Genomic DNA, 22,535 nt, shown 5'->3' with positions numbered 1-22,535 from the left:
GTGCCCTATGATATCTCCTGTGTAGTGCCATTTTGGTAGTCGCCATGTTTTTTTCTATCTTAATATATTCGTTATATACTCCCCGTTTAATAAATATCGACAACCGAGTTGAAGAAAGCGGATATTCAAAAGTGGCTGCGATCAAAAGTTTTGACAATTCAGTTCTAAAAGTCGAGCTTTTGACTATTGTGAATAAACATAAAAAAAATACACTATTGTTAGCATATTGTAGATGAAATGGGTAAAGAAAAAAGAAGGTATTCACAGGCACTCGAGGTAGATTCTGAGTAAAATATTACCTAAGTTACACTTTGAGTTTTTTGTTTTATTTATTACTCAGATATGTTGAATGTTTTTATTTTTGACAAGATTTTTCTGACCTTTGCATAGGTTTTTGCTTTGAAATTTCGTTTTCCTTAAACCAACGAATGGAGTGCCATTAAGAGCTCAGTTCACGAGTGGCAACTCCGTTTCAACCTTAAATATTACGTTAAAAACATTTTTACACATTTAATGTAATTGTATTTTAATTCCGTGCATTACAATAACGGATTCACGTTATTATGTTGTTGGAAAACCTCATTCTAACATGTTTATTCAGTTATTTTCAGTTCTGTTATTCCTGTGAACGACTTATGCTACGATGTCTACTTTATATTTTCATATGTATTTCATAATACAGGAAAATATAGGTTTATACATTGTTAAAATCATGATGTGGGAGTGCCCCTCGTAACAATCATACTGTTGACGGTTTATTTATACTTACCGCAGCTCTATCTTGTATTTAGTGTAGATATGTTTAGAAAGGTTTTCGAAGCCCCGCCCATTGTAATGTCAGAGGTGAGGTAGTCCATTAATAAACACAACTGACCGTTTCCACTAAACAGACTCGAGTTTCAAAAACTCGGGACTCTAAAAACAAAACGAACTGTTTCAAAACACGCCAGTCTTTAGTAAAGTTTGTGAAAAGTTGCTATTTTGTTTTATTGGATACGAGTTTGTGTTTTGTTTTGTTTTTATTTTGTCCGTTTGGTGGGAAACCGCCATTAGATATTACATTTAATTTTAAAACAATTTTTAGATATTTAATTTAATTTTATTAATTCAATGCATTACAATAACGAATTCGCATATTATGTTGTTGGAAAACCTCATTCTAACATTTATTAATTTAATTTTATCTTTGTTATTCTTCTGATCATAAAATATAAATGATATCATTTATTATAAATATAAATGAATAAATTCAAGCAATGTAATTCCCTGACGCACGCCCTGGGTAATGTATTATCACTAGAACAACAGTGGTCCAATTAAGTTATAGCAATTCTTCCGCGTACAAGGACTACTAAATGATATGGTATGCTGAGTTTCGTATACGATGTCTATTTATATAGTTTATGAGGTGGATATTATGTACGTTTATACATTGTAAATCGTGATTTGGGAGTGCTCCTCGTAATATTCATAATGTTGATAACGTGTGTTGATTTGTTTACTGCTACTGCATCTTTAAGATAAATTTGGTTGTAGTTACCAGTAAATGAAAGGGATAGATTGTATTGATCTCGTGAGAATCATAAAAAATGGCAGTCGCGCCACGTTTATTTATTTAATACCGGTACAAAATCTGAGTTTATTTGCGGAAAAATACAAAAACTGCATATAAAAGCTCTTTACCTTTAAAACTCATCTTGATTTTTGTCGATAGGTCACTTGAATCAGAAGATATCGAATTTTTACCGTCGAGCTGATACACATTTTATTAAACATTGATTTCGCGCGCGTAACTGACATGCAAAATCGACGGTCGCTTGAAGCGTTGTTTCTAAGAGAACGGTTCATTCTACACAAAGAATTCATATGAAAATTTTTGTTTAAAATTATCTCAGTTACATTTTTTATTTGAAACATTTTTTTCTACGGTGTACAGATTCTGTGTAAATCGATTTTTTTGCGTTTTTACCTCCCTGCGGGCGGGGTTTTCAGTGGCATTTTCGTCTCTGGCGACTGGAGTAAATATACTGCTTCTCCAGTACACTGACATTTGTCCTTTTTCCATAATTCTATAAAACAAACTTGTAAGCTTATTCTGTCCACACTTCCCCAGATATTTATTTATTTTATTTATTAAAACTTACAAACACCACCTAGGTAGTAATTACATGTAAGAGTGCTCATTACTTGGTATAAAAATATACACACAAAAAATACAATATACACACAAGTACAAAATAAAAACACAGAAAGTAAAACACATTAAAAAAAAGACACAAGTTAATAAAATTTTAAAATTCAGTCCATTACTTATCTATTCATAACATTTTTTAATATCCCTTATACTACAGGTAAAGAGGTCTATATCACAAATCTTTACACTGATATTGCATATAGTTTATTATTGCACAAGAATTATATGGACTACAAGAAAATAGGTCATTACTGTTTACCCTTAGGTTGACCTTTGGCACATGAAACCTAATAAAGTTGATCAAATCAAACCACATGTCTTATATTTAACATTGTTCATGATATTATGAATAAACACAACACAATGCATGTTTCTTCTTTGCCCTAATGACTGCAAGCCAAATATTTGAAGCAACTCTTTTGATGGCGTAAGGTGAGTATACACATTGTATTTCTTAAGGTATAAATACCTTATAAATCTTTTTTGTACCTTTTCTATATGATTAATATGAACTTTGGCTTCAGGAGTCCATACCACCGATGCATATTCCAAGTTTGGTCTGACTAAAGCGTTATATAGTCTAATGGTTGTGTTTATACTAAAGTGTTTGGAATTTCTTATTACAAATCCCAATACTTTGTAGGCCTTATTAACAATATTTATTTAGTGTTCATTAAATTTCATGTTAGCCTGTAAGTATATTCTCAGATCTTTACATTTGGTTTTCCTAGATACTACACAATTGTCAATTCTATAATTATTTTGAATGTAGTCGATTTTGCGAGTAAAAGATATGACTCTACACTTCTTAATATTCAAGATCATATTGTTGTCCCTTAACCATTCCACAACTGAGGTCAGGTCCTGCTGAAGTAACTGACAATCATTTGAAGTATGTATAGTCTTAAAAAGCTTAAAATCATCAGCATAGATCAAACTAGAAGAAAATTTAAGAGATTGTGGTAGTGAGTTGACAAAAATTAAGAAAAACAAAGGCCCTAAGTTGCTCCCTTGGGGGACACCAGATGTAGCCTGAAATTTATCTGATAAACACCTACCAATTTTGACTCGTTGAAACCTTGAATCCACACACGATTTTGTAAATGTACAAGCATCATGCGAAAAACCAAACTCATTCAATCTCGATAAAAGAATGCCATGGTCAACCATATCAAAGGCCTTTGAGCAGTCAGTCATTATTAAATCTAATTGGAGTTTATTATTTATTGCCTCACTAGCAAAATTAGACAGAATGCACAGATTACTAGTTGTGGATAACCCAGGCAAGAAACCATGTTATTCTGGAGAAAATTCATTTTCAAAATTTTTCAGTATATTCATATAGAGAATAGATTCAAATATTTTAGCCAGGGAATTAAGGATACTTATAGGACGATAGTCTTCTATATTGTTTCTATTACCTGATTTAAAAACTGGAGTAATGGTAGCCTCTTTGAGTTTGTCTGGAAAGGTGTTAGTTTTAAGAGATAGATTAAATAGATGTTATAATGGCTTTTGAAATATATCAAAACATCCTTTAAAGATATAGGCAGGGATATTATCACTACCTGTGGCCTTTTTTGGCTTTAATTTTTTTATACTAACCTTCACATCTTCTTCACTAATAACTGAAAAGTTAAAAGATCGCTGTGAACTACCCTGATGTGTGGATGATACCTGATAAATTGAGCTAAAATGATGAGAGAAAGCCATGGCAATATCCTGAGGGCCTGTATATGTATGATCATTTAAAGACATCTCGTGAGGAAAACCGCTGGTTTGTCTCCTACTTCTTATGAATGTCCAAAAACTATTTGGGTCATAGAAAATGTTATCTTCAATAGCTTTCCTTATTTTTATATGTTTGCTTAATTTTTTTTTTGTCTGATTTTTTTAATAAGGTCTATACTAAAATAAGCTGGATATTTCTGTTTTTGTCTATTTTTAATAATTTTTTTTTGGGATGGCTTGATCAATGCAGTCATACAATTTATCGTAAAATTGATTAATGCAATCTGTAGCAGTTATACAATTATACATATCTGACCAGTCAGTGTCCCTTATTAATTGATACAGAAGATTAAAGTCCCCCCTGGCATAATCATACCTATAAGACTGTTGTATATTACTCTCAGTGTATGAATTATCTTTATATTCTAGTAACATTTCTAGTGCCGGGTGATAATAATCTTCAGGTACCAAAGGAGACCCAGACCTAGTTAGATTGGTTATGGATATGTTTGACAATATAAGATCAAGCAGTTTATTTTTACAATTTGAAATTGTATTATATTGATTTAAATTGTTTAGATTTTGAAATTCTTTAAGCAAGCTGCTCTTTTCACAACTTAAGTTAATAAATCCAGGAATATTAAAATCTCCAAATATGATAATATTAACATTTTCTGACAATACTTGGTTGTTATAAAGTTCTAAAAGTTCTTCATAAATATCTAACCTTATACCAGGAGGTATATATACACAGGAGACATAAAATGAATATGTTTTAAACCTTACCTTAAGTAACAAGCACTCAACAATTATATTACAATTAATTTTAATACTTTCAGATGCTCCAACTACCCGAGGTTTCTTTATTCTTAACTTTTTTTCTGGGATGTTTACAAATATTTCAATTGCAGGATATGTAATATCACTAGCCATATTTCCCAAATTATACTAGGACTTTCTTCACTAGCTCATTTTTTATACTATTTTTGGCCTGAACAATTATTCCCATCTTTTAGCTCATCCACAATTTGATTTTTTGCATTGATACACAAATACAAAAATAGAAAAGAACCTGGAGCCTAAAATACATCTTCCCGAAAGCATGCCCAAAAGGGAATGCCATATTTTACATTATTAAAAGCTAAGAAATGAATAGTAGAGCAGAATTTCCAAACTAAAACCAAGTTTTTGATTAATTCTGATTGTTCAATCTTTAAAAAAATTCTTTTAAAATAGATCTTTATATTGCAGTAAGTACATAAATCGCAATGAATAATACTTATTATAATAATACAAAATTATAATAAAATTATTAACACAGCCCAATCCGCGAGTTAAAAAAAACTTCGATTGTCACCAATGGTTGGTTTACTTCTAATATTAGAATCGTGTATTTTTATATTTTTTAAATTGATACATCAGTGAAACTGTTATAAATTTCTAAATATATCCCTTGAAACAAGTTTTTTTTTTAAATAAGATGCATAGTTTTAATTCCTGTTATTTGGAACACAAAACACAAATACCATTGTTAGTAAGAGTAGTTTTTATTTTTTTGGAATAATGATAATTCACTCGGTTCAACCCGAAAGACTGTTGAGTTTAATACTAATTCTTGTAATAATACTATTTGATTCCCATCCTTAAGAGTAAACACCTGATCTTTGGTCGATCTAGTTTTGCTGAATCTGGCCTTGTATTCCCCTACAAAATTTTCTACTAAAGGTTTAGTCTACTTAATAGGCTATTCGCTAAGATTTTGTACGTCCAGATTAAGCAGGGAGATTCCTCTGCATAAAGTTGGAACACTTGGTTTTGTTTCCTTTTTTATGAATAATGATTATTACTTTTGTGCCATTTTGTTGATATTTTCTATAAGTGTTTGTGTAATTGTCTATGTAAAGTCTCCCCTGCGTTCTTACTCAACCGGTATATTCTCGGAGCCTGCAGCTTTTTCCGTTTTTCAACTTTGTTAGTTAGCATGTCAATTTTTCAGCATGATCGGCTTTATTTTTTAATATTTTTTTTATTTTAACCAATAAGATGAATCTTCAAGCTGAGTCTCAATAGACCACAGCGTGGAAACTGCTCTACCAGAATTCCGAGTTCCAACAACAAAAAATTATCATACTCATGTTCTTCCGTTCTAAGATCTGGTCCACTCGCAAGAATCAATAAATAAATAATTTTAACAGAAATAAAGGGTCGTGACGAGTCATCGCTTAGTGGGAGATACTTAAACAAGACATGTTTGTGAAGGGGATTGTTATTGGTATGACCCAGTCCCAAATTATTTTCATTTATTTTGTTTCCAGTACTTTTTGGTTTTTGTCGTTGTGTGTAGTTATCGTTATCAACTACACTGACCGGCAAAAAAAGTGGCCACTCTATATACAAATTTCCAAAAATAACAATTCATTGTAAGTTTTATGCACTGTTTCATACTGTATATTCAACATCTTTCGTTTTTAAAACAAACAATGGCCATTACTGCTTGATTCCTAGGATGCGTTGTTCAATACAAGCACGGTTTTCTTGAGCATTCACTTTTCTTGAAGCCATTTTGTAAAGTTGTCGTTGTTTAAAGTATGTTAATAAGGTCTCAATTAAACTACTGTATTGGCTGAACATATATTAATCATATTCATACATTACAACATGATCATGTCGCCCATTGTCCCCGTTGGGAAGTGGTGTTGAATTGACATTGACATATTTGACATAGTTACCAGGTTTACGTTAAGCCTATCTTACATTAATGTCAAACACCTTCCCCTTAAAGATTAAGGCATACCCTAGGTTTAATTGTACGTCCGAATTTTGAAACATTACATTTCTTACTATCATTATTTTTTGAGCAGCTATAATGAGGACTTACAATATCAGTATTCCTATGTTCATTAAACAAATTTGTTAAATCATTATCCTGAATACATACATTATTTAAATCATTGTTATCATTATCCTTATAACTATTTGGGTTTGTGTGTGGATACAACTCAGGTTCAAGATACATGTCTGCTACATCTGATTTTGTATGTGATGGTCTTATGTGTCTTGTGTTTCTTCTAACTATCCTATTTCTTTTTCTCTATCTTCTGTGTATGATTAATATTTCCTGTGTTATATTGAAACTGTAAATTTTGAGACCTACTTTGCTCACTTGTTCTGCAGAATTCTATAGCTTTATTTAAACTTAATTTGTCTATTCGCAGGAGGGCTTCTCGTGTGGTCGGATCCCTAATTCCCATAACAATTTTGTCTCTTAATGCCTTGTCTTCACATGACTCATCGGGATCTAGGGCATTGTAATTGCAACTTCTAACCAAATGTCTGCACTCTGTCAAAAAATGTTCAAATGTCTCCCCATCTTCTTGTACTCGTTTTATAAAGTTGTACCTCTCAAAGCATTCGTTAACTCTTGGGTTCACATACTTATCTAACAGCTGCATTGTGAATTCATACTTATTTAGTTCTTCATCAGGGATAACAAAAGTAGCCATAATCCGTGCTGATTCATGGCCAATAATATTTCGCAGGATGGATAATTTCACCTGATCTACAGCGTCGTGTTGTCCTGTTGCTACTAAATAATCTTCGAATGAAATTTTCCAAAATTTCCATTCAGAAGCGGCACTCTGACCCTGGAGGTCGAAATCTTGGGGTAACTTAACATAACCTATTTCATTGACCATGCTTGCCATTTTGGGAACACTTAAATTTTTCTTTTTAATAAACTTAGCACTTAACTTTATCCTTGGACACGTAGATTCCATAAATTGACTGCGCCATGTTTAAAGTATGTTAATAAGGTCTCAAATAAACTACTGTATTGGCTGAACATATATTAATAATATTCATACATTACAACATGATCATGTCGCCCATTGTCCCCGTTGGGAAGTGGTGTTGACTTGACATTGACATATTTGACATAGTTACCAGGTTTACGTTAAGCCTATCTTACATTAATGTCAAACAGTCGTGGATCATATCGTTGTGATAATCTCCAGTACGCTGACCAGATTTGAAGATTAGGAGACAATTTGGAACAAAACCCTTTTTCCTACTGGATGTACAATAATTAATCTCTGACCTTTGGTAACAGGAGCCTTTAAATAGTTGTTTGAACCATCATCCTATGAATTAGATGTAAAACTGCTGTGGAGATATATTTCATTAGTATAGATAGTATCATAACCCTCTGCTTTATATTTTTTTTATTTTTCTTAGATAGTCTGTTCTTTTGCCTCGAATATCCATTTTTTCCATCAGTATTTTTCTGCTGTCCTTGGTTTTTGCCATTTAAAACCTAATTTCTTGACCACTTTTCTGAACGACGATAATTTTCCTTGGAATCATCATTGATATCATCCTTAACATCGTTGTAAACAGCTGACATTGTAGACCTACTCTAATCGTTGTGTGTTTCTTATAATTTCTTCCTCATAAACATCGACATTTGCTTTTGGCTTTGGCTGATTGATTTTTTTTTCTGGCGATTTAAAGAGGTTTCGCGAACTGCCTGAAGGAGATGAAAAATCTGAAACTCTCTTTTCTTCTTTAATAATTCTTTGGACGCTGCTTTTAGAAACTTCAGTGGCTTAATAACCATATTCAAAACAGAAGATTACGTGTTTGTTTTTTTTCTTGCTCCTTTTTCAAAAATTGATACACTTTATATATAGATAATCTATCGGCCCTGACGTTTTATCGCTGCCTGCTGAGGCCTAAATGTAGAGTGAAACCTGTGGTAAAAGAACACTTTTTATAAAGGAAGAACTTTCATGCTTTCTTCCATACCTTTCCATCTAAAATACTAAGTACCTATTTATTACCTAAAAAATAAAAGGATTTTCATATAAAAAATTTTTAGAAAAAAGTTGCTTAAATGATTTTATCATCTTATTTTATTTTTGATGTACGTTTGTTGTACGTTTAATGTTAACATTAGGTTTTCCGATTATGCATCGATCTGAAATGACAGAATAACTTTGCTTTTTAATAGAAATTTTTTATAAACAAATTTACCAAGAGATAAAAAATACTAAATATTATATTATAAACTGGTAAAGTCACGATTACTAACGAGAAAAAATCGTTCCATCATAATTATTATGTGATTAAAAAATATGTGATCAATAAAATTTACTAAACAAATTACTATGCGAACAAGGTAGGTCTTTAATTCATGATTTTGTTTTTCTTTATTACTATAACAGTCGACTTCCCTACTGGTCGATTCTTATCGTCATCAAAAAGTATACTCATGTTTTGGCATGTCTTTTTTCAATCTGGCTTCCATTGTATCCATTTTGCCTATTTTGTTCTTCTGCTTCCATTTTGTTGTATTCAGTTTCATTTTGTGCCATACGGACTGTCAGAGTTTTCATTTGGTCTGCCCATCGTGTTGGAGATCTTCCTCTTGGTCTTCGGCCGACTATCTTTCCTTTTACTATAAATAGTTTCATAGTTCCCTTTCTTCAGACTATTTGGCCGAAGTAATTTAGGTATGATCGGTTTATTTTTTTTTAATAGCCTATTTCTTAGACTAAGCTCTTCAGAATTGACAGATTGATGCTATGTTCTGTCCAAGACACGCGTAGACTGACATTTCGAAGGCTTCGATCTTACTTCTATCGATTTTTTTAAGAGTCCATGTTTCAGCTGCGTATGTAGCAATGGGAAAATAAGGGCATTGACCTACCTCAGCTTAGTATTTCTTGTTGTTGTTCGGTCCTTCCATATTTTAATTAATTTACTTGTTGCAGTTTTCGTCATTGCTAGTCTAAGCTTGATTTCTGAGGAGCTATCACCATTGTTGGTTATTAGGGAGCCCAAGTACTCGTATATAAATCTGTCTACTACTTCGAAATCTAAATTTGGTGTATGTGCGGTAGATTATTTGATTGTTTATGATCATTATTTCTGTTTTTCGGTTGTTGATCTGAAGTCCTAATACTTGATGATTTTTTTTATCATTTTTGGGTTCCTTTTATCAAATAGCTGTAGCTTCCTTCCCAAATCACCTACCTCTTATAGTTAGTATCTTTCTAGTTATTAGTGGTCTGTGACTTCCTTTGTGAAAGTTAGTTGTTGCTCCCGAAATGAGGGACTTTTGACATTATTGCAGCTTTTTCTTTTTATTTTTGTTCACGTACAAAATATTATATTGTAGTTATTGTGTTATTCATAAATCGATATTATCAAAGTTCTACTTGTAATCAACAAAAACAAATATAGAGAAGGAGATAAAATGAATAATTTTTTATTTCTGTTTAAGAGTCTGTTATGTATTGACTTTGTTGATTGGCTGCTTAGAGACTTTTATTGACATATGCAACATATGTCAATCAAAATGTTTTATTGGTACATTTTTATGCTTTTATCAGTTCATTATCAGCAGTGATACATTTACCGCTAAAACCAAATTTGTTGTGGAAAATACATAATAACATGTATATACGCAAATTGATTTTTGCAAATAAGAAGTTGGTGTGGCGTGGTTTGTGGTTAGTTATATTCTTAAACGGTAAATTATGTTTTATCTGCTTTAGTTCCAACTAGAATTTTACCTACATCGTTTAAGTAACACTTTTAGATGACTTGTTACCTTTTATGTGCCTACGTAGCCCACAGCTTTACCGCTTAGCTATTTATTGTTAATACTTACAAAAAACTTAAAATTTATGAGGTCTAACCTTGTACAGTATTATATTTTAAGATTTTTAAAATGTTCGTAGTTCAAGTAGTTTTGTAATATTTTGCGATACCAAAGGGTTTTTTTCTTTATCAACTTATTAGTACCTATACCAGAATACATTTCATTCTTAAGGTTTTATTTTTCAATAGAGACCAGAGGATTTTAAATTTTATGCCATTACTTTTTCTGTATTTTCTTCTTTCATTATTCTTCTTCTTAAAGTGCTCCTTGCCCAATGGAGGTTGGCTACCACAATTGAAAACTCTTCTTTGTCTTCAGCTGTTCTTATTAGCTGTTCAAAATTTAGCCCTTTCCATTGTCGGATGTTTCTTAGCTTCGATAGTCTTTTCCTTCCTAGTCATTTCTTTCCCTCGATCGTTCTTAAGCTTCCCTTTTTTTGCTGCATATATATGTTGTCCTCTTTAATCCTGTTTTGTGTCCATAATTTTTTGTAAAGTATGACTTCTACAGTCTTTAGGTTTTCTCTTATAGACACAACAACAGTGTTGAGGTTGGAGGATATATCTGAGTAATTTAGTAACGAGACTAGACAAACCATGTTCTAGAGCATGAAAAGCGACGAAACTGTTCTTTGATTAGAATTATCATATAATGAAATTATAAGTAGACTACTCAAACAATAAAAATCTTAAGTTTACACAGAAACCTGACTATTTTGATCTCCATATACATGACTACTAAATACTTTGATTGGGATCATTATTTAATACTGCTACTACAGTTATACCTTTTTGGTATACTTGAAACCCTAATACATATCGATATTAATATAGTCGCGGTACATATATTGTTAAATGCTTTAAATGCGGCAAAGTTTCATCCCATTTTTTTTACAATCGACCGGGTGCATGTGCGAAGTATTTTAGTTGGGAAGCAGTTCGTTAATAGAGTGTAGAGTGTTGTTTGCCGTAATTTAACTATTTTGAATAGTGATGTGACGCCGTGGGACAATGTGGTTAAAAATATTGCGTAAAGTTGATGAATATTATAAGAAGATGAGGCACTTCCACATTAATTGTGGAAATTATTGAATTGAATGATGATAGTGACGCAAAAAATGCGGAAGAAGTAGAAAATGAATTAAGTGTACAAGTTTTTAAGTGATTCCTTGTTAATTGTTGTGTTGTGTAATTAATATTCCGTCAAATTAGAAGTGTAATAATGAGAAGGCTTTCATTTAAAAAAAAGTTGCTATATTTTAAGGTTTCTATATTTGTTAAATAAACTTTGATCTGTATACTTCGTTAATTTTAGATTTAACTCCGTTTTTATAAAAATCTTTTAGTATCAATAATTCTAACAATAACAATAGTAATTACAAAAGCTATTCTACATCGGTTATCAATGCAAGCAGGCGATAAGAGGGAGGGTCCCCGGAAAGGGAAAATGTAAAAAATAGTCAAAATTAATTTTAGCACAAACGATAAGTATGTCCTGTTTTAACGGTATATAATACCTAAGTAAAATACAAATATTTCTAATTAAATATGATAATTACAAGCACAACCAGCTACTGCACTATATTAAATCAGAAATATCAAAGTACTATCAAAACCTACAAATCCGAGCAGTCTACTACATTTTTTCTTATGGCAACTTTAAGCAATCACTCGCTTTAGAGATACTTATTGATTTTAATTTACGAATTGTTTTGAAAAAATTTTAAATATTGTAAAATATTTCAAATTTTATAAACTAATAAGCCAAACATATAGGAAGTATCGAAAATATGTTGACTTTTGTTACAATATTATTTATCACGATTTTCCTTTTTGTTCTACAATTTATTGGCTATTTATTTTAATTAGCAGATATTTTTGACGTTTTTGGAATGTTTCTTACTATTTATTTTTCATTTTATTTTTTTTGTTTTTTCTATAAATTGCTACATTATTTAGGATTCTATAGCGAAATTGTTTTTTAATTACTTTAATAATAACCAATCGAAGTGGAAATTTAGGTGACGGCTAAGATGTCTACCTACTTATATGCTGGTTTCTTTTATCAGCTTTTTTAATAGTCGGAAAATTTTATGACCCCTGGGTCATTTATTTATTGATCAATTTGTTAAATGCGAAACAGATAGTTATTATTAATAATAATATAATTTGTAACTACGAGTATATAAGCCACAAAAAATGGCCTAATCTTTTAAAGTGTTTTAAACAGGTAATCAGATAATTTTTATACTAAGTAATTTTAATTGAAAATATCCAAAATGAGGAATGTTTCTTATAGAATTTCCTTTCCTTGTCTTAATATGTTTGTATTTTATATTTAAAATTGTTTTGGAGACTGCAAATTTTCAATCTTGTATGTTTTCCTTCTTTCTTTGTACGTGCTGTGGAGCTCATTGACTACCTTATCCCCTCCATTTGTTTTTTTCTTTCTCCCTTTTGTCTTCCTGTAAGTGTCAATTTGAGCATCCATACATACTGCTTTCATTGTATGTCATCCAGTATTGTGCCTTATATTCCTATGCGTTTCTTGATTTCTAATTCTCTCCCTTCTCGAAGTCCTTAGTGTTCACTTCATTATATCTATATGTTCCATATCTTTTGCTACTAAACGCTTGTTTTTAATTCCCTGTATATTTCATGTTCCTAACTACGCAATACGTTTTCGCTGCCAATTTTGCTTACTGTTTATTCCATCTTTTGTAATGATTTGATTATGTTTACTAGTAAGTGCTACTTTCTGTAGGGAGTGGATTACTACTTCATTCTCCTGATCTCCAACCTGCAGCACTAGGTGATTTTACTTCAGTGTTTGTTTCTCTATATTAGGTCATCCAAGATTATATAGCTCAGTATAACCTTCCATTTTTGAGTCTGTTCTTCAGCTCCTCCAACCATGTCCTGTAATCTGAGACAGAATTCATGTTCTTCTGTAACCTGAGACAGTATCTAGAGTACGTTTTTACCTATGTATTTAGTGGCTTTTAACATGTACATTCAGATAGCATTGATGATGGAGTATTAATTCCGAAACCGTTCTGTGATGTAGCCTGATAGGGTTTTTAATATTATATCTTTTATAAAGAAATTTTTAAATATATTTTTTGTGATACATGGTATACAGCCAACTACAGGAATTATTTAGTTTCCTTGTGGATCTTCGTTATGTGTATTAAAATTTTATTTGACTGGGCTATTATGTCGGTTTCTCCAACAAGACAAACCAACAGTTTGTGTTCAAATTTTCGAGGGTTGTTACGCTATAATAGTGACCGGTCTGTTACCACTTAAGTTTACTTTCTTTACTATGTTTTCTATGTGTTTGCTCAACGAACTATGAAAAAGGCTATTCTGAAAGTCAATATAAAAATATAACGAAAATAATATTTCAATATTTATTTTCATTATACAGTATAGCCCGAAATAAACAGTACTGAAACTGAAACATAGGTCTATCTTTGAGCGCGCTGATATACCCAAATTAACTAGTATATACCTGTCAAGTAATCCTGAAACAATTCATTAGTAAGGACTAATTGTTAAAAATGGTGTTAAGTAAAGAGGAGAAAGCGTTTTTGGTGGAATATTATTTTAGCTCATACGGAATCGGCCGACGTAATGGTCCGATACGTGTGTGATCAATGCTCACAACGGTTTAATAAACATTCTCCAAGTAATGCTGTAATTTTGAAGGTTATTGAAAATCTCAGAAATATGGATAATGTATTGTGCCAACGAAAAGAAAACTCAAGAGTCCCATAACAATAACCATGAACATGCTTTTGGCTGAATCTTGGAAAATTCAAAAGCTAGCCAGACAAGAACAACTTTACATCGTGATTCAGGTACATCAACAATTTCATTCTCAAAATATCGCGATAGAGTACAATATTGCGCCAGAATTCTTTCGATACGGTATGAAAATCCTGAATTTTTGAAAAATGTATGGTTTTCAGATGAAGCACATTTTCATTTGTCGGGCCATGTAAATCTTCGCACAAACCGATTTCTGGACTTTGCCAGACCAGATGAAGTTCAAGAAGTTTCTTTACATAGTACAAAAGTGAGTGTCTTGTGTGCAGTTTCGGGACACGAAATCACTGGTCCCTACTCTATCTAAGAAAATGGTAGGCAAATCATACTTAATCGACAGAGATACATACAAATTTTAAAGTGCTTTATACCTGATCTACATCAATTCAATTTCAAAACCAATTTTTTCAGCAGGACGGGACAACTTGCCATACTACTGATATGACAGATTTAGTTCACGATTTACTGACTTTCCTTACCCTTCATATTCTCCAGATTTCACATCTCCAGACGCATACATTTGTGACAGTGCTAAAGCTGCCGTTTTTAAACAAGCGCCACAAACCATCGAGGAATTAAAGGATACAGTTAGATCCTTCTTCGAGGACGTGAGACAACCCTTATTCCATTATATGACGAAAAACTTGGAACATCGGTAGAAAGTCTGTCTTGAGCGAGGAGGAGTACGTTTAGAACATGTAATAAAGTGTCAATAATATGTATTTCTTAAAACAGTAAAATAATTACGGGTTCAGTACTGTGTAATGTAAACATAGCAAGGAAGTAAAGAAGGAAAAATTAAGAGATAAGTAGCCTAGTAAAGAGTAATAATTATTTAAGTAATTATTATATATTCCAAATTAATAAAGAATAAATTCGACACAGTTTAACGTATACATTTCAAATTAAAAACAAAACAATTGACCCAGTTTAACACAAGCCTGAATGTTTAAAAAATTACGACACTTAGACCTTGTTGGAAATTAATACAAGGTACGAATTGTTAAACAAGTGATAAGAATTGAGCTGACTAAGAAGTTTTACATAGCGTGATCCAGTTTAACACATGGAATAGATGGCATAATCAGCGAAAACGTAGAAACAAATCTCCACTTCGGGCGTGACAAAAAGAATCTAAGGTACGAGTTGGCAATAGATAAAAACGGAACGAAGCGGGCCAGCGGGCACTAAGAGCGCGGCGCCCGAGAGTGGCCCCACGCCAGCGGGGACTAGTGGGAAGTTGGCACTCTACAGCGCTCCACGCCAGAAGTGTGGAGATCGGACGATACGCAGCCAGTGAACGCGCTATTTAACTCGACGGGATAGTGTGACGTATAAGTGCCGGCAACTGGAGATTCGAAAGTTCGCGATCTCGAATCCGTGTAGGACTGGAGGCGTATTCATTAGCTAGAGCCTAAATACGCTAAGGTAACTAAGATCTATATACTAACCCAAGGTATATCTAATGATACGGAATTGTCCGACCTTTAATTCCTTGCTTTGTCTCTTCTCGTCTCCCTTCGCGCCTGATCGAACATTATTGGTCATAACTGATATTTTGTAGTGTACAGTCTATTTAATACATTGTAAACTCGAAATTTTTTTTTGTTATTCCTGGCCGTTACAGGTAGAGACTAGAAGAGATACACATTTCGCTTATGCAGTGCTCCGGCTTCTAACGTAAGCCCATAGCCTCTCACTCTTTACAGGACCTGAGACCGAGAAGTCCTTAATCCCCTTCCTTCCAAAAATTTCCCTACCCTCTTGTAAATCCGCGAGGGCGGAACCAGTCAGTCCAGACTAGTGGAACCAGTAAGCCTTGCCCCGCTCGCGGGGATAAGTATCCCCTAAGAATTGTAGATGCATTGATAAGGATATTGAGACAGACGTCTTCTACAATGGTGACAGTCTTTATTAGAGTGGAGACAATTCATTAGAGGGGATTATTAGATTTATTTACAGCTTCAATCCTAAATTATTACAGCTAGCCACCCCAATTTACTACAACTGTTTATTTTGGGCTATACTGTATTTACTTACATTTTCTTCCTGTTTTTATTGTTTACTTTACATTTTGCTCCCCATATATTATTATTAATATTAATAATATAATTAACAGGAATTTTTATTGCATATCATATTTTTTAGTATTTTGATGATAATGTCAATGCATTTTTAGATATGCACAGTAAGAATATTTGTTTTCGTATTAACTGATATTGCATATTATAATCATTTAATCCAAAAATTTGATTAAACTTTATCTATGTTATACTAGAACTATATAATACTGTTAATACGTAGGACACGCGGATAATAAATTGTTTACAACAAAATTATTTGTGTCAATAAATACACTGAGAAACAAAGATCAAATAACCTTTTTAGATTGTAGATCTATTGTTTTCTGCATATGCGATGTCGTCTATATAACATAATTATAAGGACATCACATTTCCTCTCCTTTGACTCTCCTTTAACCGATTGCTCGGTTATTAAAATAAAAAAAGAGTTCAAAATCACATACACAGTTAATTCTAACTTATTAATTTCTACAAAATTATAATTAAATATAAAATATTTATTTCAAGTTAAGAATATTAACAAAGATGGTTTTACAAAGCGATAATTAACCAACAGAATATTCTATGGTCAATAAAGAAAAGGTAAGATTTTCAGTTACACATAAAAATCATGGAAATATAAGACTGTTAATAAATGTTTAAAATGTTTGGATAAATTAATTATCCATAAAAGCCCAATTAATTAATCAGCGATAAACATACGAATAATAATTAAATTAACATTATTCATAAAAGCAAATCAAAAATAGAATCAGTGATATATGTATACGAATAATAATGAAATTGGTACGATTATTAATGGAAGCACATCAAAATAAAATCATTGATACATATTTGAATAATAGTGAAATTAGAAAAATTTAATAGACACGATAAAGTTAATACTTGGTAAATAAACGCAAGATGTTCTCAAACGATTAGAATGTTCAAAAAACGCTACACAATATAATGAACAGTTCAGAAACAAATAATTGTAAACTTATTCGCTCCGTGCGTGACCATGGTAGGGGTACCTTGAAACGATGCCAGCGTGCGTAGCGGCGAAATATGACAAAATTGGACACTATCTTTTTACGCATAAATTTTATCAAAAATGTGCAAATACATGTTGCGTATTTAGTTGTGCTAATAATAGCAAAAATAGTAAGTGTAGTTTTTATAGGTTCCCAAAGATTACATATAAATTAGAGAAAAGAAAAAGATATATCCGTGCTATTAATATGAAAAAGGAAATATCACGTAACCTCATTTTTATCCAATTGAAATATTTAAATAATTTACCTTAAATGATATTTTATAAGGCTTCAAGCTAACTGCAGACTGCCTGATGACTTTAGCTTTTATATCATAACTTTTACTATTACTGTTTTTAATTATATGCTCTTTCACGTGAAAAACTTGATTTGCCAGTACTAGATTTTTAACTTTCCTTTTCCGTTTGGGCTTAAAAAGATATATTATGATGAATTTTGAGAAACCCAGCTTTTAATACTACATTTATTTTGTACATAAACTGAAAAAATATAATTAAAAAGTTAATTATTAATAATTGTCAATTTCGCCTGTATTTAACAATGTCAAACATATGTCATTAATGTCATATGTTTAACCTGAAAATTGGTAGGTCCAAAACTGTCAGATGAAGGCGGTAGGTGTCGCGTCAGTCACGCACGCAGCGAATAACGCATAATTGTATAATAATATAACAATTTTACACTAGTACTTGTGTATAGAAACAATATAATGTATATAACTTTGTACTTTACTATGGGGATGGCTTTTGGCCGCGAAGAATTGTGAACACCTCACTTGTGGCTTGTGGTAGCTTCAGAAGCCAGATCATGATTCTCTTTCCGGTGTTGACACATCACGGCCGTAAAAGGAGATGGAAATTGCGATAGTGATGCTAATATCGCTTAATTCGTCCATTTAGTGGCATTTCCATCCCTTTGATTTGTACCTCCCGCATTTAAATGGAGTTGTGGGACGACGTAGAAATAATTCTCATTTAATAGTCCATGAAAAGTTGCGGAACTACAACAAGATCACCAAGGCACATTAAGAGTAAGAGGAATTTTAAAAAACACAAAAAAAAACACCTCATTTTAATTTATATAACAAATGCACTTTATATTGCAGTTTCGCAATTGTAAATAAACATTGTTAAAATATTAACAGACTTTTTGTTACTTTTGATTCTCCCCGTATAGTTAGCCAAGAGTCCATTTACAAAAACAGGAGACACTATTGAACAATTAGACGGTTGTTAATACATTGTTGCAAACAAAAGACTTTTATTTCATACAGTGTTGTTAACAAAGAAGCACAGAAAAATTAGTGGATTTCGTTAAAGTTGCATATCGCTTGTGTAATAATACACACCCAATCAAAGTTTTGCAGTCAGTAAGAGTTAGAGTCGTTTCATTGTGATCTTGCGGTTTCTCTTACGTAAAATTGTTGCATTTACAGGGTATTTTATAGATGCAGTTCTTTGATAAGTTTTGTGTGTTGTTGCGTTTGGTTTTGGATAGGATAGATCTCAGTGTGTTAGCTGTTTTCAATGTTTTTGTAATGTTGTACTTATTTCTTATCAGTTTTAATTTTTCTCATAAGCACTTTACATATGGCATTGTGGTCATCTTGAATCCGTTCTTATGAGTGTAATTTAAATATCTGTTGGTGTGGGTTGGTTTTCTGTAAACTTTGGTTGCATATTCTGTGTCCTCTTTTGTGATTAACATATCCAAAAAGTGAAGTGAATTGTTGCTTTCATTTTCCATGGTGAATTTGATTGATTCTTCTTTATTTTTAATGCCCATCAGAAATTTATCCAATGCTTCTGGTCCGTGAGGCCAAATTAGAAATACATTATCTACATATCTCCACCATATTGTGGGTTGTTTGTCTCATTTGTTTACAATATTTTGTTCGAAATCCTTCTCTTTTAATAATGGAGATAAATTTTATTTGTAAAAATCGTTATCTAGTTGGAAATAAATATGTTGTGTGTGCAAAGTATTAGAATCTGCATGAAAGCTGATACAATCAGATTGCGTGAATACTAATTTACCTCTTAATGTTTAAAGTTTTTTCCAATGGTATATTAGTGAAAAGACTGGTAGGAATAAATAATTGTATCGAAATTTAAAAGAGACATTAATTACATAAGACCTAGCACGTTTAACCAAAAAAAATATTAAAAACAAATTTTCATAGTAATTTTGACAGTATTTGTTCTATTTTGGAGCAAAAATGATTTCATATTCTTGTTCAGTGACTTAAAAAAAACAAGAAACTCCCAAAGTTACATTTTAGAACAACGTTGTCACAATTTGCTTCGTCTAAGTGACTTTTTCGGATCTACCTACTACGTAGGCATTAATACCTCTATGGAAGATTATCACTACATTTTTGCGCGGTCGTCCGATACTTCTTCTGCCGATTTGTGACTTATCCCTTCCTATTTTGACGACACGGGTCTCCTCCATTCTGCTTGTGTGGTTACTCCATTCTTTTTTCTATTTTGTCTCCATTCATTTGTACACTGTACGTTACATTTTCTTCTAATGTCTTCACTTCTCTTTTGATCTCTCAGCGTATTCCATGTAATTCTTCTCAGTACTCTCATCTCTGCCGTTTCAAGTAGCCTTTGCATTGTGACTGTGTCGGATCTTGTTTCTGAGACATATGTCATTATTAACATCCAGTCTATTTGCTTTTTGTACTTGATCTCTCACTTCTTTGTCCAGGTCTCCATAGCCTGACAGTGTAATTCCCAGGTATTTTGTTTCCATTACTTGTTCAATACTGATGCCATCAATTTCTATTTTACATCTGGTTGGTTCTTTTCTAACTACTATTATTTTCATTTTCTGAGATGAGATTGTCATATTAAATTCTTGTGCTTTTATGTTAAATCTCTGGACCAGTTTTGCATAATATCTTCATCTTTCTTTTTTAAGTGCCATCTCCGCGACGAATGTTGGCAATCATCATGGCTATTCTGACCTTCGAGGCAGCTGCTCTGAACAATTGCCTTGAGCTGCAACCAAACCACTCTCTCAGGTTCTTCAACCAGGAAACGCGTCTTCTTCCTACGCTTCTGCTACCATCTAATTTTGCTTGAATTATGAGTCTTAAGATGTTGTATCTTTCGCCTCTCATCACATGTCAGAGATATTGCAATTTCCTTTCTTTTATTGTATTTTTCATTTACCTCTCTCGCCCATTCTCCTTAACACTTCTTAAGGAACTTAACAATAATACTTACGTCTCCTAACAATAATTAGCCTTATTCTGAGGGCCATCTTCGTCTTGTGCTATCAATATTGCGTCGTCTGCGTAACAGTATTTTTCTTTCTTTGTTTCTCATTCTGTATCCTTTTCCTTTGTTAACGATAATTTCATCCATAATTAAATTGAAGAGTATAGGACTCAATGCCTACTCTTGTATTATTCCGCTGCCTATTTCTATAGGTTCTGTAAGTTGTAGATCTATTCTGACTTCCATTTTATTGTTTTGGTAGATGTTTTCTATAGTTTTTATAATATTTAGGGGAACTTCTCTATTATACAGAAGATGGATTACATTTTTGAATCTACTCTGTCAAACGCTTTCAGACACAGACATGCTGGTCTATTATACTAATAATTTCTCAGTAATTTGCTTTATAACGAATATTGCATCTGTACACGATCTTCCACTACGAAAACCCTGTTGTTCATCTGCTAAACTTATTCTTTCATTTATTAGTATTTGTAAAATTTTTAGTTGTAAGTTTTAGGATAGTATTTAACAAGTTTATACCTCTGTAGTTTTCTGGCTGTTTTTATCTCCTTTTTTTAATAATAGAATTAGTTCGCTCGTTCTCCATTCTGCTGTTATTTTATCGTGCTGCTCCACAATATTTAAGTAATTCGTTTGGTATCCCGTCTTTACCTGTTGCTTTTCTGTTTTTCAGCTTTTCAAGTATTCTACGAACTTTGTTTTTTTCCCATGTTTTTCTTCCATTTAAAAAACATCTTTATGACAAAATAATTCCTAAGCAAAAAATTTCTAAAATTTTTCGTCACATATTATTTTTTGCTTCATTATTTTGTCAATGCATAAATATCCTGTATTAAAATATTTTATACTAACTGAAATAAATTTAACTAAATCACGTACCAAGGTAAAAGTTATACGACCTCATTACCTAAAGCAAAACTCGACTAAAATTAATTATAATCGGTATAGTACTCACACCGTTCTGTCGTGTAAACACCCAAACGTCAAACCATGTTTTAAATTATTTACATAAAAGTCAAACTTTGCGGATTAAATTATTTTATATAAAATTTTTATTTTCGTTTTTTATTTTCAGCACCAAAATGAGTGTCAAAGAAGGTCTGTTTACCCCTGTGGGGGAATCCATTGAGAAGACTTCCAGTAGGGTCACAGTTGTTGGTACAGGAGCAGTAGGAATGGCTACTGTTGTGAGTTTGCTGATGCAGGTAAGCATTTTTTGTATTTATATTTTTGTGTTATATTTAGTTATGTTATTTATAGACTAGTTAAGCCATACTACTTCTGAATTGTCTGCAGGAGTATTTGTCAGAAGTATTTGGTTCCTATCCCTTTTTTAGTTCTTTTTTCGTTAAGATTTCCTCAGGTTTATCTAGTAAATTATTGGTTTGTATATCATTCAAAATCTTAACATTCAAAATAAAGGCCTAAGTTATCTTTTTTTCGAATCCATGGAAATTAAAAACTACAGACATAATTCTGAATGACCAACTTAAGACAAACAATTCTCCTCTTCAACTTATTCAGTTAAAGACTATAAAGTGTATTTTTTATTTTTTTTTTATTTTTAGGGTATAACCCATGATGTTGTCTTAATGGATGTAATGGAAGACAAGCTAAAAGGTGAATTAATGGATCTTCAACATGGAGCTTTGTTTTTGAAAAATCCCAAAATTGTTGCGAGCAAAGGTAAACATTTTAAAATTAATTTAATTTTTGAAATAATTTTTTAAAGCATTTAAGAATA

General features: G+C 32.0%; 1 protein-coding gene across 5 annotated transcripts in view; it reads left to right on the top strand.

Moving 5' to 3' along the window:
* Ldh (Lactate dehydrogenase) overlaps window positions 1-22,535 on the top strand; it is a 50,033-nt gene that overhangs the window by 3,071 nt on the left and 24,427 nt on the right. For 3 of the 5 annotated variants that reach the window (XM_072527452.1, XM_072527450.1, XM_072527451.1), the window contains exons 1-3: window positions 10,286-10,437; window positions 21,867-21,996; window positions 22,360-22,477. In XM_072527452.1, coding sequence (XP_072383553.1) covers window positions 10,382-10,437; window positions 21,867-21,996; window positions 22,360-22,477 — 304 coding nt within the window. In that variant the 5' untranslated portion in view covers window positions 10,286-10,381. Of the gene's footprint in view, window positions 1-10,285; window positions 10,458-21,866; window positions 21,997-22,359; window positions 22,478-22,535 lie in introns of those variants that run through there. The other 2 variants (XM_072527455.1, XM_072527453.1) reach the window with 2 other exon arrangements.

Source organism: Diabrotica undecimpunctata, chromosome 3 (assembly GCF_040954645.1).
Source record: "Diabrotica undecimpunctata isolate CICGRU chromosome 3, icDiaUnde3, whole genome shotgun sequence".
NCBI classification, from domain to species: Eukaryota; Metazoa; Arthropoda; class Insecta; order Coleoptera; family Chrysomelidae; genus Diabrotica; species Diabrotica undecimpunctata.
This window is presented reverse-complemented; position numbering and strand designations above follow the sequence as displayed.